The sequence below is a fragment of the Python bivittatus genome, unplaced genomic scaffold, assembly GCF_059951505.1.
Source record: "Python bivittatus isolate LINGU-HERP-01145 unplaced genomic scaffold, Pbiv_v1 ctg000320_np1212, whole genome shotgun sequence".
Lineage (NCBI taxonomy): Eukaryota > Metazoa > Chordata > Lepidosauria > Squamata > Pythonidae > Python > Python bivittatus.
Genome location: NW_028277052.1, coordinates 10,958,237 through 10,984,764, shown reverse-complemented (window position 1 = coordinate 10,984,764; position 26,528 = coordinate 10,958,237). Strand labels below are relative to the sequence as shown.

The window sequence follows — 26,528 nt, the reverse complement described above, 5'->3', positions numbered from 1 at the left end:
TCACTAAGATGTTCTTATCCAGCAGAAGCTGGCCTTGCAGTCAGCCTTGCAGACTGATCTTTTTTTACTTTAAGGCTAAAATGTAATCCCTCAGTCCTGCCCTTGCCTTTTTCTGGGTGCCAAGTCAAGTCAAGGGATCATTCAACAGCCACTGGCTCCATACTTAGAAATAAAGCAGGGTTGGTTTATAAGAAAAAAAAGTCATATTCCATGATCAAGAAATACCTTTATTTGACTAATCCTAAATGTACAAATTTGTGAGCAACCCTTGGAGCAATCAGGGATAATTAAATTAATGCACTCAAGATGTGGTTGAAGTGGCTGCTGCTGCTGGAATTTGTTGTCCATGGCACGCAGGTAGGCAGCTATGAAGGATGTGGCTACAGTGTCTCTGTAGCAGATCACTTAGCATGCGGCAACATATGCACAATCATCAGGACGATGCACAGATCCCTTGTGTTTTTTCATTATACCAGTGGGAAACAATGGAGGGGCAAGATTCATTTCACGATTGGGTGAAATTACACCTGATTATAACTCATTCTAGACCCCTTACATTTGCAGCAGTAATTAATTCTTTAGCTTTGCTTTTAGTGATGCCAAGAATATCAGACACGTGTGTTTGCAGTGGTATTGATGGGGCATTTCCCACATTCTCATCCCATGAAAACATGCCAATCAAGCAGGAATCCTACTAATGACTTCATGAGTCAGGCTTTACATTGCCTCAAAAACGGCTGACGATGCCAGATGAGGCTGTAACCTGGCAGTGAGTATCCTGCCACAAAGCATCATCATCATTAGCTACTGTTAGCAAGAGGAGGGAGGGGGAAAATGCAGTGATTGTGTTGGCCAGACAGCTTTTACAATGGGTGAGAAGGCAGAGAGAACCTGAACCAATGAAGTGACTTCATGCCATGCTATCTGCTATTCCTTCATAGGAAGCAAACAACGTGGCCCTAGATAACAAACCCTCAAGCTATGATGCCAGTTGTATTATTTTGACTGCAGGAGAATCCCAATCCCAACTCATCACAGCAAAGCAACTTTTGCATTTTTTTCCAAAGCAGCACTCTAACAGATGTTCTTTTCTGTATGGGAAAAGGCAACGTAAAACAAAGAAATATTCTCCTGCTAAAGCTCAACATCTGTTTGAAGCTGTCTGGCCCTGGGTCAGACTTTAATTATTCTGACAGGTTGCTTCATGCCCTTAATTTTCCATGAAATCTGATTCAAGAGGCTGCTTGTCTGCAGGCAGCTCTTGGGATTCTCAGAGCAAGGTTGCACATGACCCAGGTGCTCTTTGCCAAATATGCAATGTTTTCTTGAGACATTTCTTCAAAACCAATTTTTGCTTTTCAGAAAAAAGGAGCCATTGTTGAACTGCTAACAGCATGAAAACTTAGCATCCTGTTTTCTGTGGAAATACATTTAAAAAAACGATGCAGCTAATATTTTTTAAAAAGGAGATTTCAATAGGCATGGCAGATACTATTTCCACCAAGGTTTTGATTTTTTTCTTTGAAGCAGCACCCAAGATAGGGGAGAAATCAGTTTTATTTGTTCTGTTTTCTTCTGGACTTGCCTTGCTGTTGCTGCTGCTTTTACTGGGGATTAAATTACTGATCTACTGGGGATATTCAGTTCTTTTTCTGTTTTTTTCCTCTATCAATATGTGTCTGATATAATAAATTACAAGCCCAAGCACGCAAGTGTGCTTCGCTTTCCAAGACTGCAAGTGAACCATCAGTAAATGCCACTCTTTCTCAACCTTTTAAATCCAGGCCTCTCTGATCTCCATAGGATTTGGCTGTAAAAGCATGAAGAAATTTCAGGGATACAGAGAATTGTACCTTACAGCCCCATTAATCTTACATACCAATGTTTTGACCAAAGTCACTAAATTGCAGTTATGCATTCATACATGCATACATGAAACAAGAGTATGCAACACTTTAACACAGGATCCTTCCAAAGCATCAAGCTATTCTCTTAGTGGAAAAGTGGTAAGGCCAATCCACTTTAGATGGCAATGTGCTTCTGCTAATGTCTGTAATGCTAACAACACAATCCCCCCACCAGGGATGGAGGCTAGAGATCACTTTAAATTCAAGGTCGTCTTCCTTTTGGGTGAATGTGTCTCTGAAATATTCAGACAGATCTTGGCAGCAGGCAGTAAATATTCCTCCCACCCCCACCTCCAATATAGATGTTATTCAACATACACAGTAATTGCAGATGATTTGGAAAATGGAGGAGAAGCTTAATTATATAGCATAAAATTGCCATGATGGTTTTCAAAGTTTTTCAGACTGTGGAACCTGTTGGTTAAGGGGAAAAAAAAATCCAGCTTCCCTGATCAAGAGGCAAAGTCTACTACAATAATAGAAAATTGACTACATTTGAGTGAACATTTTGTTGTTGTTATTTTGCCATTAGTCTCTCATAGAACCTCAGGGTTCCACAAAACAATTTGAAAAAACTTGCTCTAACCTCTAGTACCCAGAGCAGGGTGAAGTGTGTAATGAAGACTGATGCTTTGCTAAATTTTGGGAAAGAGTTAGGCTTATATTTATAGAATGCTGTTCTATGTCACAACTTGAGATTCTCATTTCTGTGCTGCTGTCCCCCCCCCCCCCCAATCTATACGGATCATACATGAACAGGTGACAATTCCTGACTGATCTTGTTTGTGCTCGGTAGGGTTAGCCTTAGTTAACACTTTGATGGGAAATCTCCAGGAAATATCAGAACAAAATGCTAGTCTGGGAAGTCAAAAAGATCTAATAAAGCAACCTATATTGCAGCCAACAAGAGTACAAGCTGGATGCATCACTGCAAATTGTGCTCAACTTGGTGAAGATGCTGTGGAATGTATTTCCAGCTACAATAATAACAGAGAATGCCTTGTGTATCGCCTCACACAATCACCAGAATTCTGTATGTATATAGGGTACCATGCACAATTTACACTTCCCAGCATGGGTTTACAGGGAAAAGCTATGGCGTAGCCTGTCTAGAATTAGGTTAATACTGGAAAAGCCAGATGGTTGAAACAGCGTAAGATGAACAGGCAGGTAACATGACATCCTGGCAAGCAGTCTTAACATTTTAGCAGCAAGTTTAGATTTCATACTCCAATTAAAAGAGCCAGAAGCTTTAATGGGGAAGATGACAACATTTGAATGGTCTTGGTAACTAGCATTATCTCCTGGCCAACCATATCACTAACACCCAACTAGATAGCTGAGGAAAAACAGACTATTGGTCGTCCTTCATTAAAGACTACAGTCACTTATTTTTCCAGTGAAGAAGGACCCTACAAAATGCATGCGTGTGGTAAATTACACATGCCAATTTATATACCATTTTCACATACATTTTTGGGTGCTTATCTGAAGAATATTGTAACTTTGTAAGTTTGCAATTGTCTAACCTACTATTAAGAATGCTATGCAAGTATCCTGTTCATTTCTCATGTACTTTCACCTTACTCTATCCTTCCAGTTAAGAAAATGAAATGAAGATCACTGGAAGCCTTGTACAAGGCACTTTGACCTTGCTGAAGATTATGTGAGCTATAAACAAAATAGCTCTAGTTCCATAATCATGTTCCTCATTCTGCTCACTTTGTGTTTGGCCCGACCAACTTATGTGCCAGTGAATTACTGACTTTCTGCATCTTAATCCTCTCTCCCCTACACTAATTGTCTTAAGTGTGGAGAGTCATATTGCTGGAACAAGTGTTGTGGAGAACATGACTGGGGTCTTTTTCAGTTCCCTAGAGCATAATGCACTCTTTTGCACCCTCCCCCCCTTTCTGATATTCTGTCTCTCAAGATCCAAACAGAGAGTCTTCAGACAGGTTCATCCAAACAAGGTGTACAAATTATTTCTTTATATATACTTCATAATGTTCATTAGGGAGGGAATCATGTATGGCCCAGTTCTGGGAATTAACGGGACCAAAATTAAAGTGGATAGAACCAACAGGACAGATAATGTTAATATAAAGGCATCAGTTGCAAACACTTTTCCTCTTCATGCACACTCAAAAAGGGAAAAGGAGGGCCAGAGTGCAAGATGGAAATACTTAAATGTAAATTCCATTGGCTCCTCATTGAACACTCGCAGACAAGAAGTTAAGATGCAGATTTATTTTCCTTTGTTAAAATAACAGGGAATTTCCCAAAGCCTATTCCCCTACTGCCTGCTACAGAAAATAATTCTGTAAGGAAATAGGATGGATTGTCCTACCATTTTCCCGGACAGTCACTCCAGATTACAAGAAACGTATTTGGCCTCCCCGAGGCTTGGCAGTTCTGAATATGACAGTGAGGTACTATATTTCTGTGGTACTGTATCTTCTGGTAAATATTGGAAGTCTCTTAGAAAAAGAATGGAACAGCAGGATGAGAGGAGAAATCATATAAAATAAAACACTGTCTGGCCAAGGGAACGGGGAATAGCAAAAGTTAGCAATATAACAAAACATGCAAACACCATTGAGAGATTATCCATCTGTACAAGTCTATAGGCCCAAGCGGCACTGACAGAAACACAGGACTTGGCTTGTGTTCTTTGTTTTCATTCTTTTCAGGGTTTTCTTAAAAAGTATTTTTTGTTGTGGCGGTGGGGTTTTTTTAAAAAAAAAATTAAAAATGGTCTTCAGACAGACTACTGAAAACAACTCTGAGAGTAGAGCACTTTCTTCCTCAAGAGTCACCTTACGGAAGAGTTCAGAAAGGGTCAAATATTGACCAATAAATGGCTTTGTCTGCTTCGTAATCTCAACTGGGGCTTTTAGCAGGGAGGCAGGATGATGGGGAACCTTCCTCATTCAGCTGGCTTGGTTACCAAGGAAAGCGGCTGGGCCTGCAACATAGCCAGGGCAGCCTGAGGAGATGGAATGGCTGCGAAAGCCGGAGGCGTAGTCAGAAGAGCCGTGGGAGGCATGGAGGTGAAGGGCAGAGCTCTGGACAGGAGAGGCGACTGGCTAGTCAAGCCGGAGGAAGAGGAAGCAGCCTTGCTTGGCAGAAAAGACGCCGAGTGCAGAGACAGCTGGGCTCTGGCTTCGGGCTTGGTGGTCAGGGAGAGGGGCTGTGCTTGCTCAGAATGGGTGGCAGCGGGAGCTGCGGGTGACGCCAAGGCTGTGGAGGGGGTGGCTGGAGAATCTAGCATGCTGCCATGAGAGGATGCAGGGCTATCGCAGGATTTGTCAGCTGACAGGTATGACACACAGGGCTTTTTGCTCTTCGAAACCATCGGATCTGTTAATAACAAAGAGGGTATACATGTATTTATTCATTCTCTCCTGCTTTTCGCTATACCTGAAATTATCCCAATCCATTTTAACTCCATAACGGTAGGTTAGGCTAAAAAACAGTGGTTAAAGACTGAGCCATAAACTATGCAGTTCCAAATCTACCACCATGATGTCAATGGCAGATGACCCTTCTTCAGCCAAATAGAGATAGGACTGAAATTATTAAAAGCAGTTTGTTCCCTTGATTAAAAAATGTATTTCCTGTTTTGAGAGCAGCCATTCCCAGTCAACATTGTAGTCAAGGCCACATCAAAGCTGTCTTTCCACAGTACCAGAAATATTATTCTCATAGTGATGATTCTCCAGAGTCAGCTTACATTCTCTTTGAATTTTGCCTTCAGGAATCAGTAACCTGGAGTTTTATTCTTTTTTCCCCAATCTATCCCCTCAACATCTCAGTTTCTCTTACAATGCTTGATGGCATTTTGATATTCCTACACAGATCAGGAAGCTAGCTTTCTTAAAACATTTACACTTCACCCAAATATGAGAAACTGTAACATGGATAAATAATAGCAATTTTGCTCTACCCCCTTTCTTTTTTTGGGGTGGTAGTGGTGGTGGTGGTGGTGGTTAATGCTGTTACACTCATTCAGGACCAGACTGACGGATTAAAACCAGATTGATAGAGTGGCAGTGATACTTACTTCCTGTTTCCTGGATATGTTGCTGAGTTTGTTTCTCTCTTTTTCTTTTCTTTTTCTTACCCTGAAAGGGACAGATTTACAAAAAGTCAGCATTAGAAAGAAAAGTAAGCTGCAATGTAAGATTTACACTGTAGACTTGATCAGAAAAATCCACTACGAGATAGTTAAGGAGATAAATGCCATGCAAAACAATTTTAGTTGAACAATTCACTGTGCAGTAGACAGCATGTTTTTTGTCATCTGTAACTCATAGTGAAGACTGCTATAATAAAAAGGTGGTCATCTAATTAAATACATTTTGCAGAAAGGCTTGTTTATAAAAATAGAAACATTTGCTTTCCTAAACTCATTTAAAATCAACTAATTGTTTAAAATTATTCACTGAAAAGAAATACGTTTTCTGTAAATTATATTAAATTCTCAAGATCAAAAAAAATCTCAAATGTGTATGAAGCGTCAAGAAACAAAAAACAGACATGGTAACTCTGGCCATAAGTTTTATTTAGGGAAAAGAAAGCAAAAGCACAGAAAACGGGGCTTAACAATGAGATGTTCTGCTATGTATTATTTGGCCATTCCATCATGAGAATTTTATCCCTTACTGACTTTGACAATGAGAAATTGAGACAATGAGAAATTTCCAGTAGGCAACCAATAAAGGCAAATGTTGAGAGAGCAAGCAAAAATATTGTCTCAGAAGATGTTAACTGATTCTTCATTGTTTTAAATCTCTTAGTTTGCCCAAATAAGAGACTGTTAGGATATCTTGTTGTGAAAAACTGAGTTTTGAACACTATAACCTCATGATTAATTTCAGTCATTTCCTACTGGATTGTTCCTCAATCCCTTTTAAGTCATTTTAGAAATTTATAGGCAAACATTCACTGAATATTCAGAAGTCAAGTGTAGCTAATTGACTCTATTATTCCCTGCTGCAGTTGGCTAGCTATTCCCAGCCCTTAACTAACTAACTAACTAACTAACTAACTAACAACTAACTAACTAACTTCCCTTCCCCCCTCCCCTCCCAGTGTTTTCTTTCTTCCACATACTCCTGCCTGCTTACAACTCAACCTTGAAGATAATTCTGAAGATCCAAAACTAAATGAAAAATATTTGTGTACAGTACAGTGGATTGGGCATCTGTAGATACAAAGTTCAGGTTCCAAGAATCAAATTTGGATGATGATGATGATGATGATGACTACCAGAAGTACCCCTGTTGAAGTATACATATCTGCAATTATGACTTACATAGTTATCTCGTGCAGACCAAGTGGGGTAGAGCTGAGAATGAAGCTGTCGTTCCTTCCGCGCTAGCTCATAGTATTTGGCTTGCTCTTCACGGGACAATGAATGCCACTGAAGCATAGAAAAATATATTGTAATCTGAAAATCTAATAAAGCTTCAAATGGCGATTGAAAATTATGGTACTCTGTATGCAAAAGAACTCAACTTTTGATTTTGTCATGCCCCTTTCAACATCATACTGAGAAAATATTTGAGACACATATATTTGTAGCAACTTAAAGCTGAAAACAAAGCTTTAACTGCTTAGTTCAAATCAACATTAAGGAAGTTTAAATTTCTTTTGCTCTTTTATTTCTTCGTTCCTCATCAACCCCTCCCAATCTTTGGGGAATGGGAAATCACAACACAGCAGCAACAGGCAACGTCAGGCAGAATTACGCAGCCTGTACATATACAAGAACCACCTGTATTCAGACTCCCAAACCTTGTTAGCCCATCCACATCTTTCCTGCAAAAAGAGATAGAAACTGTCATGCTTCTAGATCCTTTAGAAAAAGATGTTCAGTCCTATGCTACGTGGTCTCTATTATCCATTTTCTTTCTCATGATCCAGCTCTTTTCTATACCACTTTGCCACCTTATCTCTTGCTTTCAGGCATTCCTACCCCACCACAGTATTCTGGCTCTGGAGCTTGATGCTTCTTCAGAACTGCCTTGTGCTCAAGTTTCTGCCATCTTCCTTTATTTTTCCTGTACCTCTAAGTTCTTCAGATCCTCTTTCTCAGCCCACTACATTCTCTATATTCTTTCCTTAGCCACTTTATTTGGACTCCTTACAATTCACCGATTCTTGGTTTTTTTCTCCACCCTCAGCCTACTCAACAAACAAGGTACTCTTGATCTTAAGGCCTGAATGTAAATTTATAATCCCAGACAACTGACAAACCTATTGTATCTTGTCAGAAGATGGACTTTAAAAGTTCTTAGAATGGCATTGCTAAACAGCACAAAAACAATGCTGCGCATTAGTCATACAAGTACATCTTGAATGTAGTAGTGTCAGCAGCACATGACACAAATGGAGCAAAGAATCGAAGAGTCTGCTTATACCCTTCTTCCTAGGATCTGGTTGATAGCAGCGCTCTCCTTCAACGTACACTCTGCCACAACCTTGGCTCGCATCTCCTTCATGTACAACATGAATGCATTCAACGGCTTTTTTATATGGGGCTTCTTCTCCTCTTCCTTCTTGACAATAACAGGTGTTTTTCTGGAATAGCCACATTTTTCATTACAGTTACATTCCACATATCTATGCAATCTTTTTCCATCAACAACTTACAAGGAACAGAAAGCAAGATGCTCAGTGAAGGATTATTATTTCTAACAGACAGTCACTATTAGAAGCTGGTTAGCTGCTTAATGAAGTTTCATTTCACACCATGCTGAGTCAAAGGTACAGAAGAATACTGCTGAAAATGCTGCGCCTATAAAAAAAAAACTTCACAGCTATGACACTTAGAAATTTTTATAATGTGCAATATTCTATGACTTTAGCAGCTGATGGAAGAGGAGTAAGATACAGTACATGATAGCTGTTCTCGTATGATAACAGTTCATAAGCTGGAGTGGAGCAGAGGTGACACGCACACATGTGGGACATGCAATGAATATGTAGTTATCTGCTCTATCCAATTTATTCCAACCATGTCACATGTTAACAAAAGCCCTGTTGGTATTTTACCTAATTTAAAAGGAGTCGAGGATTCCAAATTGGTGTCTGGTTCAAGAAACAGAAGAGTTTTTTTCATTTGTTTAAACAAGTTAGGAAAAGCATGCAGAACACAACTTCTGGATTTCTTTCAAACTCCCTAATAATAGCTCTGTTTGCAGAGTCATGTAACAGAGAGGGAAGATCAGGGAGCTTATAATCAGAGGCATCAGCAACTATCCAAGCCACTGCCCAACTGCCTTTTCTGCAGAGATGTACTGGAGAATTTTTTTTCCCACACAGCTGGAGGCTCATCTGGCCCTTTTTGAACTTGATCGTTCTTTTTCAAGTTTCTCTCCCATCTCACCAAATCTGGTTCTGTTGTGTTCAGTTTTCAGGGAGTTATTGTGCTGATGACTACCCAGAGCCCCAAGCCTCTTTGCATAATTTCTTTCCATCTTTATACTGGGTTGGAAAGAATAAAAAGAAAAACAGTGTATCCCAGAAATATCCATTAAATTAGTCGGGCCAGTTTTATAGTGCACAGCACATGGCACAATCAGGTTGCACTGTAATAAGTTTGTGAGAACATTCATGCATTCAAGCATGTTGCAAAACACATTAAGAAATAATAAATTTATAGCAACCGTTTCCCTATTACACATTCCACAAGCCAAGGCATTCAGGCAGCAGGCAGCTAACCTATTACTTACGAGCTTCCTTCAGGACTCAGGTTGGACGGTGCCGGCTCTTGTTTAACAATAGGCGACACGATGGTGGGGTGTGGGATTCCTGAGGGATGAATTCCATGAGCAGGAGGAGGAACCATATGAGGGGAAAACCTGCTTGACATCAAGCTGAAGCACAAAGATAGTTTGCTGAAAACAAATGCTTCTATTTTCATCACTATGTACCATCTATTTATTATTTCCACATACTCCCTTCCACTTTCTTTTCCTATTCCTTTGGCATCTTGCCAGAGCCCCCAAAGAACAATATAACCCAAGGTCAATGGCAATAACCGAAGGCCAACTTATGAACAACCAATTTATTGCATTAACTACTAAGGCAGAGATAACTACTCGGGGGAAGATGGATTTTGGTTTTGTTCTGTATAGCCCAGCAATTCTAAAACAATGCTTAAATTGAATGGATAACTATTTTTACTCCTTATTAGAAATTTCTATTCATTCTGCTTTTTGGACTTTTCTCAGAAGTCAACTTCCCCAAGATGAGGTCCAAAACGGCAAATTATTGACTCATTGCCCTTTTCCTGAATCAAGTCATATATGGGGGTATTATCATTCCCTTATTTCATCCCTGCAAGAATAACCTTGTGAGGTAGATTGGGCTGAAACTGGCACATCTAGGTCACCAAATTAGCTATGTAGTCAAATGGGGATATGAACTAAGTCTAGCACCTTAACTGTACTGACTCTCAACTGTTCAGAAATAAAGAATCATGAAGGTGAAAAATGGCAACAGCATAGTCTAACAGCTGCAGCACTGCAGAATACTGATGATTTATAAACTACAAATGTAGAAGACAGTATAAATGCCCTTCCTAATAAAGGCTTAGAACAGTGTTTTTCCAACTGCGTTCTATGGAATCTTAATGGTTCTTTGAGAATTTGATGCGGGTCCCATCAGAGACTAAAGCCCCCCTACCCCCAAGCCAATTTTCTATCAGCAGAGCTTCCTCTCTTGATCAGGGGTTCCAGGAATTTTTCTTAGACATAAAGAATGTAAAATTTCCCTTATGAGAGAATAGATGGGCATGTGAGTTTTTGACCCTAGTTTGACATGGGATGCCCAGATAGAGTTTTGCTTCAGAGAGTATTAGGCCTAAGATTCCCGCTTGAACGCACCTGGACATTGAGGCATTCATAGCCAAGGCAGGATATGGATGTCTAAACCCACCTGGAGGAATGGAATACACTGGTTGTCCTTGCCTAAAATGGACAAAGACAAGTTCTCCTCATTATGATTGCCAAAAATACATTTCTTATCCCAAATTACAAAACTTATCATTTAACTGCTGGTAGGTTCTTAGAAATTAAACAACAATCAGCACTATCCAGCCTTTATTCCTCCATGAGTCCACTGAACACACATGGAATTTATTATAAAGTACATTTACCTCCTGAGAATCAGAGATTTTTTTTAAAGTAATATTTGCAAGCATCTGTTACTATTAGTCCATGCTGCAGAGCCTCTTCATCATCAAACCCAGATTCCCATTCCTTGACCAACTTCCCTCATAACTATCTTCCCTTGGCAAAATCCCAGATTAACTGACATTATCTTAGAAACAAAAAACACAAGATATGGACTCGATCTGTAGAGATCATGCATAGTTCAATAACGTAGTGTTAAAACCATCATTCCACTCAAGGCTTTCTAAACATGGGACATCCAGCGCATAAAAGTTTAGCTCTCCATTCAGTGCATCATAGATGCCCTTGAAAACCACCCAAAACTTCAAGTGATCCAGTGATGGGCATGTCTGTATGCCAGTGCACCACCTCTGCTTTGTGAGCTGCACCGGTTGCTAGTTCACTTCCGGGTGTGATTCAAGATGCTGATTGTTATCTATAAAGCCCTACGTGCATAGGACCCAATTACTTGAGTGGCCGCTTGTCTCTCATAACATCTGCCTGGCTGATTCAATCCTGCAGGGTTCCTTTGATTAAACAATGTCATCTATTGGGTCCACAGAAGTGTGCCTTTACTGCAGCAATGACTGCCCTTTCAAATGAGGTTCCCCCCCAAGATCTGGATGGCCCCCACTTGGCTGTTGTTTAGAAGAACTCTGAAAACCTGGGTCTTCACATAGCCCTTTAGCGAAGGAGAGCGAGACCCTCCATTTCATCATGCTTGCCATTTTTATCTTTTATCTTTATTGATTTTGTTGTAATTTCTTTTTTGGATTGTTGTGAGCCACCCAGTCATTGAGAGTGGGCAGCATACCAGTTTAATTAATTATTATTATTATTACTACTACTACAGATGTGCAAGAAAAAGCATGAATACAACAGAGACCTGAATCAAGGCACTCCTATGTGCAACAAAACCTCAACACTTAAACATGTGTTAAAACCTGAAGCAGAAACCAGATCTGAAGAATGTTTACTGAAATGAACTGTCATTTCATCATTTTTCATGAGATAAAAAGAATAACATTCTGCTTCTGATAATTTGTTTGCAAAATATTTGTTTTCCGTGCAGCCTAGTTCTCTCCAGGTCTATCAAGACTATAGCTCTCAGAACTCTCAGCCATCATGATCAATGGCACTGAATTCTGAAAGCTGTAGCTCAACATATCTAGAGGACGCCAGGCTGGGAAAGGTTTCTTCAGGACATTTACAGCCTGAGAACATAAGGTGAAGAGTATAATATTAAATGCATAACATGACTGGAACAATGTTGCATTTCTCCCCGAATAAAGAGCATCTAAATAAGGGATATTAATATTGGATGATTCTTTGGGGGGAAATCCATTTATTAATTGAAAACCCATTAATTAATTGTCCTCTGACACATGTTCTTGTTATGTTGATTTGAATTTCCAGTAATATCTGCACTGACTGGAACTTTTTAAATTCTTCCCAAGCTTCCTTGTGATATGAATACAATGGAATACTGTATTATTTATACTGATTAAATCTTTACATTATAGTAATGTCTTTATTTTTCTTTAACTATTCCTTATTTATTAAAATATATTTGTATTATATTACTGCTCAAGTTAACATGAATGCCGACTGTAATTATAACAATGTAACTGTAGAAATCCCAACTATGCAGAGTCATATTTATCACTCTGAACATCACTTTAAACTCAAATGTACATTTCTTGACTCCTTTGTACTTGCAGGCCTAAGCCATACAGCATGCTAGTGAGCTTGGGACTCACCTAACACATTTCAGCGGCTTGTTTTGAAGATAAAAGGAGAGTTTGAGCTTCATAAATAAAGGATGTCACACAGATGGAATATAAATGTGACGTAATGTGTGTTAAAACTTATCCTAACAAAGTAGGAAACTATAGAGAAAAAGTCTCTTGAGCTGGTGAAGTTTGGTTAATCAAAAGATTACAGCACCTGTGGCTTCATGAAACTGATTTATTTCAGAAGTAACACATGTTGAGGTCAAGAACTTTGTACTGACCGAAGAACAACTCCCACTGTAGGAGAAAAACAAAGCAAGAAAGGATATTTAGAGTGGCAATTCCTACTGTGGTACGAGCCATCCCAAGGGATGAGGAATTTGTCCAATGGCACCAGAAGACAACGGATAATAAGGAGAGAGTTCTGAAGGGTGAGGTGGTCGTGGAATTCCTGATGATGAAGAAACAGTAATAGATGTTAAGAGATATAGTCTCTCATTAACATACTTTTCAATTCCTAACTGGAATCCCTACCTACCCTTTAGTTAGAAAGGCGTAAATAACCTTTTCTTTCCAGAATTTCACAAAATATCTGTTGATAAACTTACATTTTCATTTTGACTCTTTTCCCCCTCCATTTATATATCCAATTAATTGCGCTTTTCTTCTGGGAATGAACTCAAAAACTTTGATTGGCTTTGGAACAGGTTGTGATTTTCAAAAACTCACCTGTCTTGGGGTCAATCTCTGGGGAGAGGTGGGAAGGCGGTGAACCTGGTGGAAAGTGGTCATTACTGTAGGTGATGAGTGGTGTCAGTGGGTGCATGTGATGTGGATGCTGAACTACAGGAACTTTGTTTGACTACAAGAGAAAAGCAAAAATGTATTTGTAATTAAATGCAACATTTTCTTGTATTTTTAAATCACCTATTACCTCAAAAAAGGGGGAAGAGAGAAAAAAACAATTTGGGAAGTTGATTTTTATATATTTTTTATTTCACTCACACACACACACACGGCACAGGCTTAAAATAAATGATCATCTAATGCATGAAGCAAAACTACCACTATGGAAAGGGCTATTGATTTGTGACATGCTTGAGTTTTCATCATTCTAACTTCTACTCATCCTTATATTCTACTCATTCTACTTCTAATCATTCTACTCATCCTTATATTCAGATAATTTATGAACAAATTAAAGGCACCAGGCACAAGAGACCCTTCACACAACTACTAACTTCCCTTCATTGAAAGAGCTATCTACTTACCTCCAACTGTTATTAACCCATTACTCTATGACTTCTAAGTTTATTCAGTAGCCTTTGACAAGTAACATTGCCAAAGGCATTTTTTGATAAAGATGTTTGCAAAAAACTATAGTGATGCTTTCCCAGCAACATTCGTTCTCCTAAATGATCAATAATTCTATCTTTAGTATTGTTTTCCACAACTTTACCTGGAACAAGCATTAGGGTAACTTGTCTATTCCCCTTTTTAAAAAGGGTATGATGCTTTTTCAGGGCTCAGATTTTTAGCACTGAGTTACATATCATTCGAGTTCTTTTAAGAATTATCAGCAGTGTTAATTTTTAATTTGTCAATCGGTCCTACTAGTTCACCTCTTGCCACTTCTATTTCATTCAGGTCTAAGTTAAAGAAGTTCAGGGCACCCCACATCTTTTGCAGTGAAAAAAGACACAAAAATCAATTTAGCCATCTCTCTTTTAGTATACCTTTTACTTCTTTTATTATTTAAAGATCCCACCCATCTCTTTTGCTGGGTTCCTCCTACTGATGATTTCTTTTACTCAATACTCCAGCAGTATGGTCCTCAAAAATATTTTCTTTGTGTTATTAACAAATTTATTTTGCCACTATTTGTATTGATATCTGTTTTCATTTTGACAAGATTTCCATTTTTAAAAGGAGCTTTCTTGCTTTTTACAATCTCCTTGACTCCACTCATAAACCACATCGGCATTCTCTTGGACTTGTTTGTACCTTTCTTAAGCTGTCCAGCCCTGCTCTAGAGAATGTTCTCTCATTCCTGCACAATCTAGGAACTGGATCCAAAATGAAAACCTGAAATCACTTCATAAGAGAAGCACAATAAACCACATACAACATTGGGAAGAATCCTACTTTAGAAGTATAAACAGCTTTCTTATACCTGGTACTGTAATTCTTTAACCATTTTGCTTGTGCCCTCTAAGAGCTGCTAAAGTTTTTCAGGATCATAACATACTCACTATTCTTAACCCAAGCTAGTTGTGGCCTAGTCCATTCATTTCAGGACCACCAGATCATTTCTGGAAAAAAGCTGAAGCTTTTTGTTTTCTACTGCTAGTACATTCTGTTTAACAGCACACAATTCATCTGTCTTAAAACCATGCTGGCAACAAGTCCATTTTTCTTTTTAGCCAAATTCAGATAGCTATGACACAAGCCATTTAGGACTTTAAAAGAGCATCCTGCCTTACATCGTGGGCCCAAGTATCAAGATCAACACTGGAGGCCTTTCTCTAGGTCTCTGTAGCTCTGGAGGCAAGGGAGGTGGCAACCATTTAATGGCAGCACCCTTACTCTCAAGCCCACTTTTGGGAGGCCTGCTTGATGCAGTTTTTTTCCCCTCATACCAATTTTACTGATACCCCTGCTTACTGTCTTTTTAAAATTATTGTACATGTTTCAGAAAGTTCTTTAACTAAAGTAACTCAAATGAAAGTCACTCAGTTCTGATTACAGAAAATATTCAAAATTACTTTGATAATGAACATAAAATTGTATTTCCCAAGAAATTAAAACCAAATATAGCAACAGAAGGAAAACCACATTTAAGTAGACCCTGATTTCTGGCGATTTCATGAACAGATCCATGTAGTTTTCTAGGCAGCAGTACAGAAGTGGTTAGCCACTGCCTTCTTAAATATTTTTCAATTTCCCAATCAAATCCACACCTGGTACATTCTGGAGAAGTCCCATATGACTACTAACTAGGCCTGATCCTTCTTAGCTTCCAAGCCTAGAGAAGATTTGCCCAGGCGCAGCCACCTGCTGAGCTGCATATATAATACAGTACTTATATGTAAATGTAAAATTACTAGATGGCACAAAGCTTAAATGAAACCACATACAATACAGATGTGCAAATGGAACTATTGGGTAGGTAACATCCCTATTTTAGAAAAGCCACAAAAGTTTCCTTTTAAAGCTCCATGGCCATGCATGCATATGTCTGGGTCTTTCATTTATTGAAAGTAACGTACACATTCTAAGTATGCTTAGTTGAATGAAACTTATTTTCCAGAAGATAAAAAAAGATCATAGCTACTGATGCTAATTTTTACTACAGAAACTCAATCAGATGGAGGGTGGGGAAGAGGAAAGTAAATGGCTAAAGACAGTGTAGTACTATTGTACAGAGAATCAATATCCTTGGTGATTAACATAAAAGGACAGTGTTTTTCCGTTCCTCAATTATATATACACTTTTATTTAAGAACAGAAACAGAAAATTCATATTCCGCTTCAGGATGTGTGATGAGGCAGGAGAAAAACTTTTAAAATTAAAGTATGCGATGGCTTCTCTACACCACTATATTACATTGATTAATGCAGAATTGAAGTTGGCCTGCAAAATTCACAGTTCAAATATTACAGTTTTAAAGTGAGTACAGTTTGCCAGCTTATAATAAAAGACTGTACAGAATTCCTAATTTTTATTTTTGTAGCTTTCTCATTTGACTTTGGAAAGCTCAATGATTCCAATAGGTTAGGAAGATTTGTATGCAATTCATTCATGAATTCAGCAACAGCAGTTTAATGAAGTGAGTAATTATACTTTACCTAAAATATCAAAATTACTTAACAAGACAAATTAGGAAACAAACTCATGGTTAACAAAGTGGGGCGAAAGATAATGAAAAAAGACCCTCCCTTTGTATCACAGACATGTTCTTTTTTCTATGTCCCAATAAGTTCAGATTCAGTAAGAGTTAAAGCAGCAGACTATCAAACAAGAATGCACTGACAGCCTCATGAACTCATGCTATGCACTACTTAGCAAGCTGTAATGTGGTGAAGTCATTCTTTTCTATACTCATTCTTCTTCAGAAGATCAACTAATTATGCAAAGCTATTTTGTGACTTAGTTTCTGGCTCTTCCTTCCAGTTACCGATAACTTCCCTTGAATATAATTAATATAACTCCATATACAATTCCAAAAGAATTATATATGAATTATTAATTACTGTAAATGGGCAATGATCCTTGAATAAAACCTGCTGAAATTAATGTTCAAAACCCACATTTCAAGCACACTGCTATTTCATGTGTTTGAGTCATTTACTTACTTGCATTTCCTTAGTGGGTTAATTTCACTTCAGGAAAGCCAAAGCAGAATTTCAAACTCACATAACACAAAAAAGTCAACTTACTGACTACAGAAGATCACAATATACATAAGCACCCGTGTCCACATAGGTGATGCCATGACTGATCTTGCTGCAGCATCCTCTTTTCAATTTCTCATCTCTCACTTTGAGCTTTTTAAAAAACTTACACAACAAAATGGTTCCATCTTTCTATCTTCTGTAAGCCCTCAATAACCATTTTGAGTACAGTACAGAAGTTACCCTGGCTTCATTGCCATTGCTCATGTGAGTGCAGAAGCCATTTAAAATGTACTGATACAGTCATTAATACAGGTAGTCCTTGGGTTACAACGGCAATTGGGACTGCAGATGCCATCGCTAAATGATACGATTATAAAGCGTGATGTCACAGGACTGCATTGCTTAGCAACAGCAATCCTGGGCAGTCCCAGTTACTGTCATAAGCCCAAGATGTGCAGGTTGTTAAGCAGGAAGTGGCAGGGGTGCCATAGTGGGGTGGTGGTGCTGAGGGCAGGAGATAAAGCAGGAGCAACTTACCAGAGCAACTTCTGACCTTCCCTGCTGGCTTCCCCATTCACTTTGCTAGTGGAAAGCCAGCAGGGAAGCTTGCAAATGGCAATCACATAAGCACTGCTCCCTGTGACACTATCATCGTAATCTGGGCATCAGAGTACTTGGGTCGTGATCACGTGCATGCAGGGTGCTGTGATGGCTGGAACGTCGAGGACTGGTTGTATGTACATTTTTCAGCACTGCCATAACTTGGAACAGTCACTGAACAAATGGACATAAGCCAAGGACTACCTGTAGCTTCATAGATGCACACTAGATTATATATGTAAAGCTCAACATTAAATCTTTAACAAAGCCATATTTAGCAAATCAATCCCTCTTAGAATTTCTAAGATTCTCACTTCAGGTAGAATTCTTAGTGTCATTCTCCTTCCTCTGCCATAGTAATATACTGTATAAATAAAAGTTCTCTCTAAAAATATTTCATTTTACTTTTTAAATGATAGATTATTTCCAAATCAACTACAGCAGTATAATTTCTGTCATCGTGAATGCTCTGAAAAATCTCTTTCAGCATGAATACACTGGAAGGTTTGGGCTGCATGATACAATGCAGATGAAGGCTGTTCAATCTGAAGTAATGGGGGCACGGGGAGGAGTTGAAAGATCCCTTTTCGGTTAATTGAGATTATTACCAGTTTGCCTTATTTTGCCATACAAACAAAAGATTCTTCTAGTGATATGTTTTTATGCTGGACTCATGAAAACTTAAGTAGAAATTCAAAGCCTGAGGCACAGATATTTTAGACACAGCTGCAAGATATTATGCCTTGAAAATTAATTGTCTCAGTTTTCAATGGTTATTTTTTTCTTGCGTTTCTCTTTGCTAAACCAAAGAACACTTTTTTAGAACACTTGTGGTACTGATGAAAATGCTCTTCGTAACAAACTAGTATCATGTGAGCTAGATAAATTTATAAGGAATAACATCATCTTTCCTTTTTATTTTTTTAATTAGAAATTCAATTTTCTTTATGCCCCACCCTGAACATAATAGCCTCAGTAACTCTAAACTGTAATTGTGCTGAAAGAGGATGTATGTATGCATGTATGAATCCATATTCATAAAGAAACCTTGGTTTAACAATAATCATGAGACCTATAAATAAACCACTAGCACTTACTAAGTGAGCAGGAGAGGGGGACCTTGCATCCTTTAGTGTAGCTCCAGCTGGTACATCTAGGAGTGGCCATTTCACCTGCAGATACTGAAAGAAAATCAGATTAAAGGACATGAACAATCACAATGAAAAAAATAGGTAGAGATAAAATAGACAGTATTTTTTTTTTCAAAGCTTAATGGTTCAAGTTTAGTTTAACTCAAAGGGTTGAGGGGTTTTTTTTACATCAGAAATCTCTTCACTGGTTATGATGTATTTTCAACCTAACACCAAGATGACATGGTAACTCCTGGGAATTCAGTTCCTTATCACTGGTTTTCAAGCTGCCTTGGTGACCTAAAGAAGTGTTAGCAAGTTGTTATGGGAGCCAACCACAGAAAAATATTTTTTATGGTTGATTGTAATGGCACTGGTTAATTTATATCTTCAATTTATCAGTATTCAATAACTATTGATCTACTCTGCATCTCAATAGTCTAACTGAGATGACAGATAAACTCTGTAGATCAAATGCAATACATTTAGCTAATCCAACTCACTAACATTCAACATTAACTATTTGAAACAGATCCACCATTCTGATTTTTCAAAATAGAATTCAGAACTTAAAGCATGCACAACATTAATTCTGACTGATTTCAAATTAAGTGTAAATATGGAAATGCATTTTTTCTGTAATTTTTAGCATCAATACTATATATTGGTCTTTATCACTGGACATAATAAAGATACTTTGCACTGGGTTTCTAGTGGAGAAAGATAACTATCTCATGTCATTATAGCTGAATACAGTGTGTCCTGTGAAATGTTGGAGGTTTGAGAATGTGGACTGGATGAGTTGCAGCTGTGCAATGGAATTTCCCTAACACACAAATCTTCATGATGTAAAACAGCTGGAAGGAAATCCCAGCATGCTTTGTTTAGAGGCCGAACAACCAATAATTTAAATGGAAGATTAACCCTTCAACTTGAAACAAACTTTCAAATTTCCTCTAACTATTTATTTCAGGTGGGAAATGGTGCATAAACGTTGAGAAAACGACAGTCTCTTAAAAAACCTAGACAACTACTCATAGACCAAAACAAGAAAAGTAAAAGCACTTTTGTCAGATGAATTGCATTTCTTTTGCTGCCTATCCAATTCAAATCATGTGCATGTACACATGCAAGCATAACTAATACTGACAATATTTTGGTAGAGGCACTCATGCAAATTATTTTGATATATTTCTGTTTTCATATCTTTTAGATATTGCAAATTTTCAGGACATAGAATAGAAATGCTTTAGATTCTCTGTCATCTAATATAAGATATAATGATATCATCCTATTCATTAAGTGATTGCAAGATTTTCACACAATGAAATACTGTTAAAATCTAAAGTATTTTGGGAAGAATAAACATAAGAGCAAAAGACTTATGAAAGTCACCCATACAACAGCCATATTAGCTTCTTTACAAGTTTCAACATGTTTTTGTATATGGCAAAAGAAATACAGCAACTGAATAAAATATATTTTTGGCTGACAGCATATAAAATATGGTAGAATTCCACATGCCTAGGCAGATTGCCTTGAAAATTACCTTGAAAGTAGAAGGCCCAGAAGACAACATTTGAACAGATCTGTTCAAAAGACAACTGAAATATAACCTGGCCACTCATTTGGTTACAACATCCATTCACCCACTAAATCTGCATTCCACATTCGTATAGGTATTTGTTTTAGAATATTTATAATATACCCCAATCCTAATAGACTCTGTAATGTTGGACTAAACATTTTAGGACAGGAAACAAAACATTCCCAAAAGTACTTTCTATGTGTCTCTCCAGTCACATCTTGCATATTGTGAATATTGCAATTTTATACTCCTATGCCTTATTCTCTCCATTATTGTTTTTAATTCAGGAGGATGAATTCCCAGATGAGTCCTGTTAAACTAACAATACAATTCCTTGCAGGCAAACTGGGAAGTAAGTGCCCTTTAGGACATTCAAATCAAAAACCTTGGTGGGTAGACCAAAGTAAGAGTCAATTCCTTTAAATGATCCACATTCAAAAACCAACTTTTGTTTTAAAGGTCTTTCTCTCTTCTTAACTCCACTATCTCAATAATGTCCCCCAAAGTGTAACTCAACCAGAAATACTGTTTTTCAAAAACTTTGCTTATGTTGGCTCTACCTCTTAAACTGTGAAACACCAGTTTAGGACTTTGGTTAGGATCACATTACCTAAGGAACATCTTCTCTAGTTTGTACCAACCAAACTTTAAGATCATGTAATGAAGCCCTCCTCCAGGTCCCCCCATCAAAGAAGGTGAGGTGGCTGTACAAGGGAGACAGCTTTTTCTGGGGTGGCACTCCATTTATAAAATTCTCTCCCCAGCAAGGCTCGACTGGTGCCCATTTAGCATCATTTCAGTGCCAAGTGAAGTTCTTTTTATTTTCCCCAGGCTTTAAAATGGGTTTTAATTATATTTCAATTTGTATTGTCTTAGATTTTGAATGACCACCTTACCGTTGCCTAGCTTGTATGGTTTTTCATTTCTTTATTTTACTCGATTTTGTTGTCTATGTTTTTATTTAAATTATATCTTTTAATGTATTTTATTGCAGACCACACAGAGAGCAGCTATTGGGCAGTTTTACATTTTTTAAATAAATAAATTAGATAAAAATAAACAAACTTGGGCTGCACTCACACTAACTGCACTGCAAGTTAGTACTTGGAGTAAGAAATGCAGTAGGATTCACATTTCAGCTTTAGGTAAGGAATACATTCAGTTGAATTATGGTGAGAAAATTTAATAGTGTTGAATATCCTGCAAAAACAAAAAAATCTGCCTTCAGCCTCAGATTTTTTCATCCTCTTGGACTCTCTTTCTCCTTTTTAGTAATGTTTTTAATTAAGGTTTTATGTATTTATATATTTTATGTTTTTTAAAGTTTGTTGTGAATCGCCCAGAGTTCCCCCACTGGGGGGAGATGGGCATTTGAAAAAATTAATAAATAAATAAAAATAAACAAACAAACAGTCTAAAACAAATTGTTTGCAGTTTGAGGTATTTTTCTTGTCCTTCCAAGAGGAGAGTTGAAATCTGAAAAGGGCCATTTAGGCCACTGAATCCAACTCTCTACTCAGTGGAGAATGCAAATTAAAACATCCCAGACTGATGACAATTTAGCTTCTACTTGAACGCATCCAGTGAAAGACCCCACCATCTCTCAGATAACGGGTTCCACTGTTGTACCGTTAATCTCAGGAAGTTTTGTTCTAGTATTTAATTGGAATCTGGCTTTCTGAAACTTAAATCCGAGAACAGGTCTTGCCCTCCTCTTACATGACATCTGTTCACGTATTTGAACAGTACTATCATATATCAGCGGCCTTTTCTCAAGGTTAGACATAAGCACATCCTAAAATCCATCTTCATATATACCTTAGTGTTTAGACTCATAATCTCTACTGCTCTTTTCTGAACCTATTCAAATTTCTCTGAAGCCTTCTTAAAATGTGGCGGATTTTTGGATTTTTATACAGTTTACAGTGGATAGACCAAACTCTGTGCTCTCTGAGGCCTAGTAAAGATACAGTTAATACTTTCACAGCAGTATTGAGCTTCTATGGAAAGCAGCTTTATTTGCTAACATCCAGCTCAAGATTAAGGCCAGATTTCACATTCCTCCTCGGGAGCAGAGCAAACTTTGTAAAATGTAGAGCTATTGCCAATTTTCTTACATTTAAAAAATATGAAAGTATTCAGGATTTTTCCCTTTAGAGATGAGAAGGAAAGGAAAAATTGGAAGGTGACCAATGTAGAAAGCACCTTTGGACAAAGGAAACAGGATTTGTGAATATTTGACATGAAACAGGAAGAGAGCTTATCTCATTCCCATAAAACACACAAATAGTCTACTGTAACAGACTGCTTTGCCCACAATGCAGAACTGTTTTTCTTCAACCTTTTACATTTTAGCTGTAAAATTCAGCCTGAAAACTGAATACAGCCAAAACTAACAATACCAGGACAAAAATGAATGAAACTTACAAGCAAATATCCTTCCCCCTAAGCAAAGGAAAGGACAACTGGGCTCCCAGCACCAACTACGAGCCAAAAGGATTATTTCCTTCAATAGAACTCCTTTAGAAAGCATTTAAGGAGCAACTCTTATAAACTTGATGAACCATTAGGAAAAGAACACTGGCAGGTATTACAATAAATACTCCGTATTCATACAAAATTGGTAGCATCATTTGCAAGGATTCTCAAATTTAAGCTCAAGCAGTTAGTCTCCAGAACTTCAGCTTGCTTGCCTAATTCTTTTCTGTAGCATGTCTTGTGACATGCTAATCACGATAGTGTCGACCATGAGTAAAAGACTTACACCATGGTACTGCAATAATGACAGATTGGCGGACTTTATGGCAGCAATCTCTCTTCTACTTGCCCAATTTCCCAGGTGGCATTAAAGCAAACACAGATAAGTGGAGTTCTTGGTGCTCTCTGAGCTTGGTTGTTTGCTTGCAGATGTTGCTTGCATCAGTGCCTGATGATGTTATCTAGTTGGCTAATGAAACATCTGCAAGCAAATAATCTGAGAGAGCACCAAGAACTCCATAGTTCAACCCTGAGCTACATATATTCTCTTCTGCTGAGTTGCTCTGCAGTGAGATGGGTGGTGACAAATTTGAAATATAAACAAACAAACACAGACATGTGGCAGAGTCACTGTACTTAGGGTTGAGAAAAACTAGTCCCTCTCAATCCCTTAGTTTTTGGAGGGCAAAAAACAGAGATCACAGAATAAAAAACAGGAAAGAGTACAGCAAAAATGCTGCTGTAGGAGCAGATCTTGTAGCATCTCTTGCCATTCAGATCAGTCCATTGCCTGATTCCTGCCTTAGACTGAATGACATGCAAAGGCAACATAGGTAACCTGAAGTATAGATAAAAATTATACTTAACACTCTCCTTTTTAACCACAATCTGAAATATTTCCTGGTGCAAAGAACATCTTAAAACCAACTACAATATGGATTAGTATATGACACAAACACTTCTGGTAGATAGGGTAAAGAAATTATTTGTTTTCTGACTGATTATAAAGAATGCTTTCATCTGATCTGTCAGTGTATCATTCCACGGTCCTTCAATAATACACTTGCTATGTGTTTTATGTTTACTCTCTCTCTCTCTTGCCCCCAGACCTAGATTGTGACTGCTAAAACAGACTGGATTTAAATCTTACATACAAGTTCTTAAATTATTTCAATTTGGGCTCTAGAAATTAGCTTTCTCCAGACTAGTATCCTCTATATGTGCTGGATTGCAGCTTCTATCAATCTTAGCTAGTATGACCACTGATTAGTTTATTTCTAGTCTAAGATTAGAGAAATGCATGCCAAGCACATGGATATAGCACCAGTTGGAGCAGCCCATCCTATGTCACTGCTTCAACTCAGAAACTAGTTAAATTTTAAACTTTTCTCTGCACATTGGAACAGCAATTGTGGAGTCTATGTAATCTATGTAACATAATTCCTACATCTATTTCCTGACAGCCTGTATTTCAAATGTTTGATATCTGCAGCTGCCAGCACTCTATGGTAGCACTGTTAACAGATTTCCAAATTCCCTTTTCTAGCGCCAATACATTTCCAAAATGGTATTTCTATTTTTGAATTTGATTTTTTTGCTTTTGTTGCTGTCTACTATGGTTAATCATAGTAATGATTAGTATAGTAGTATAATAGTAGTAGTAGTAGTAGTAGTATAGTAATTATTACAACACAGGGTGCATAAGTTAGGCCACACTGTAGGAACAAATATTTTAGACCACTATTTTTAAGAGAATAATGTGATGGAAGGAAGAAACAATGTGATGGTGTAGCAGAAAACAATGTTACGTTGCTGTGAAATTTCTGAAGCTAGTGCTGAAACTTTGCCCTTTATGCAGAGCTGGGCTCAGGACCTGTAATCAGATCTTAGTCTTCAAGGCTCCTACAACAGCCAATTGTGGAAAAGGCAGGCGGCCAGGGCTGTCATCTGTACAAGGAGTATGTTTGGTATGCAGCTGGCCCCATGACTCCCAACAAGCTAGCTCAATGACCTACAGTACACTCTGGACTGTGAGTACAGTAGAAGTAGTTTCCTAAATGACTGCCTTTGATCTACTCTCCAAGACCTGAGATCAAAGCGGCTGGTTAGATTTGGGGAACTCCCTGGATCTGGCTGCTGTACAGCTCCAATCTGTTTCCAAACATTGAGTGGTGATGTGAGTTCATTTGCCGTTTACTGCAGTCACTTTAAAAGACACTCACAACACTCAGAATTACTAGGACAGCAAGCACTACTCCATTTGATGACTCAGCTTTTTAAGAACCTCTGACTGGAGAATGGCTGAGAAGCAAAGAAACCTAAAATACCTAAGATACGCAGAAAATCCGACTAATTAAAAGTCCTATGTGTTGTCATTTTCCAGCTGGTATATTTTACACTCCACCCTTCTTTTCTATTTAACATGTTTGCTCACAAAATGGGCTTTCTAATCCATTTTATAAGCAGAGAAGCTGCTGCAAACAGGGGCGGTGTTTCTTCAAAAGCTGTTCCTTCTCATTTTAAACTAATTTTAGAGAACAATATGTGCAGCTACAGAAATATCCTGAAAACATACAAGGAATGGGAATAGTATAAGGGTAATGTGGAAAGTTGAACAACCCCTCTGAATTCAAGAGAGCACCTCTCATGCTGGAATCCATATGCAAAAAAGAGGAAAAGAGAGAGAGCGAGTGAATGGCATATTGAAGCTATAAAAGTTTCAAAATGGTTACATTCCAGAGAGATTAGAACAAGCCCTGGTTGCTTGTTACCTTCCCTTTCTTCCTCCTCTCCGCAACTGGGAGAATGAAAAGGATTTTAACTATTTCTCTCCCACATGCTGTTGTGCCACACACACAGTACAATGCATCCTGCAGTCTGCAAATTAACCTGCCATTTGCCAAACAGCTTCTCCTCAGCTGGGGATTAAGATTCACCAATTCATACAACAATCCATTGGGTCTGCAAACCTAAGCCTGAACAATGGGGTATAGACAACAGGCCTTGGCTTGCTCACATCTGCTATAGTCATTTCAGGAACAGTCTTCACTCTGGGAGAAGCCTGCAGCAAACTAAGAGGAGGAAGGAAAAGAAACATGAAAAAGAGAGTTGCTAGAGCCAATTAGGAATTTTTAAAGACCAGATTTCCTGCCTCTTACAAACACCGCATCTGAACAACTTTTTCACTTTGCTTTACAAGTACTTAATACTCTGCGTTAGGATAACTGCTCACAAAAATCTTTACCTCACATACCGTACAGTATTAAAACTTTAAAACTGCTAGCAGTTACAAATAAGAAGGAGCTAACAGCTTTACAATAACTAAGTATACATTAAAGCATTTATTAAGGAAATTCTCAAATTATGGAGCATCATGGTCATAATCTGCCTAATTTTAAATGACTGAATTTGGATTGAAATTGAAACATCTGGAGGGTATAAAGTGAAGGCGGCTATTAGAAGCAATATATGAACTTGAAACTAGCATCACGAGATCCAGGATCTAATCT

General features: G+C 38.1%; 1 protein-coding gene across 1 annotated transcript in view; it reads right to left on the bottom strand.

The window, feature by feature from the left end:
* Positions 1–3,953: 3,953 nt before the first annotated feature.
* The window catches only part of TCF7L1 (transcription factor 7 like 1), a 60,342-nt gene continuing 37,767 nt past the window's right edge, over positions 3,954–26,528 (bottom strand). Inside the window, exons 4-12 of the mRNA XM_088139086.1 lie at positions 18,921–19,004; positions 13,555–13,687; positions 13,174–13,276; positions 10,805–10,888; positions 9,650–9,793; positions 8,336–8,495; positions 7,228–7,335; positions 5,974–6,034; positions 3,954–5,270 (exon numbers count right to left, since the gene is read on the bottom strand). Coding sequence (XP_087995212.1) covers positions 4,837–5,270; positions 5,974–6,034; positions 7,228–7,335; positions 8,336–8,495; positions 9,650–9,793; positions 10,805–10,888; positions 13,174–13,276; positions 13,555–13,687; positions 18,921–19,004 — 1,311 coding nt within the window. The 3' untranslated portion in view covers positions 3,954–4,836. The remainder of the gene's footprint in view (positions 5,271–5,973; positions 6,035–7,227; positions 7,336–8,335; positions 8,496–9,649; positions 9,794–10,804; positions 10,889–13,173; positions 13,277–13,554; positions 13,688–18,920; positions 19,005–26,528) is intronic.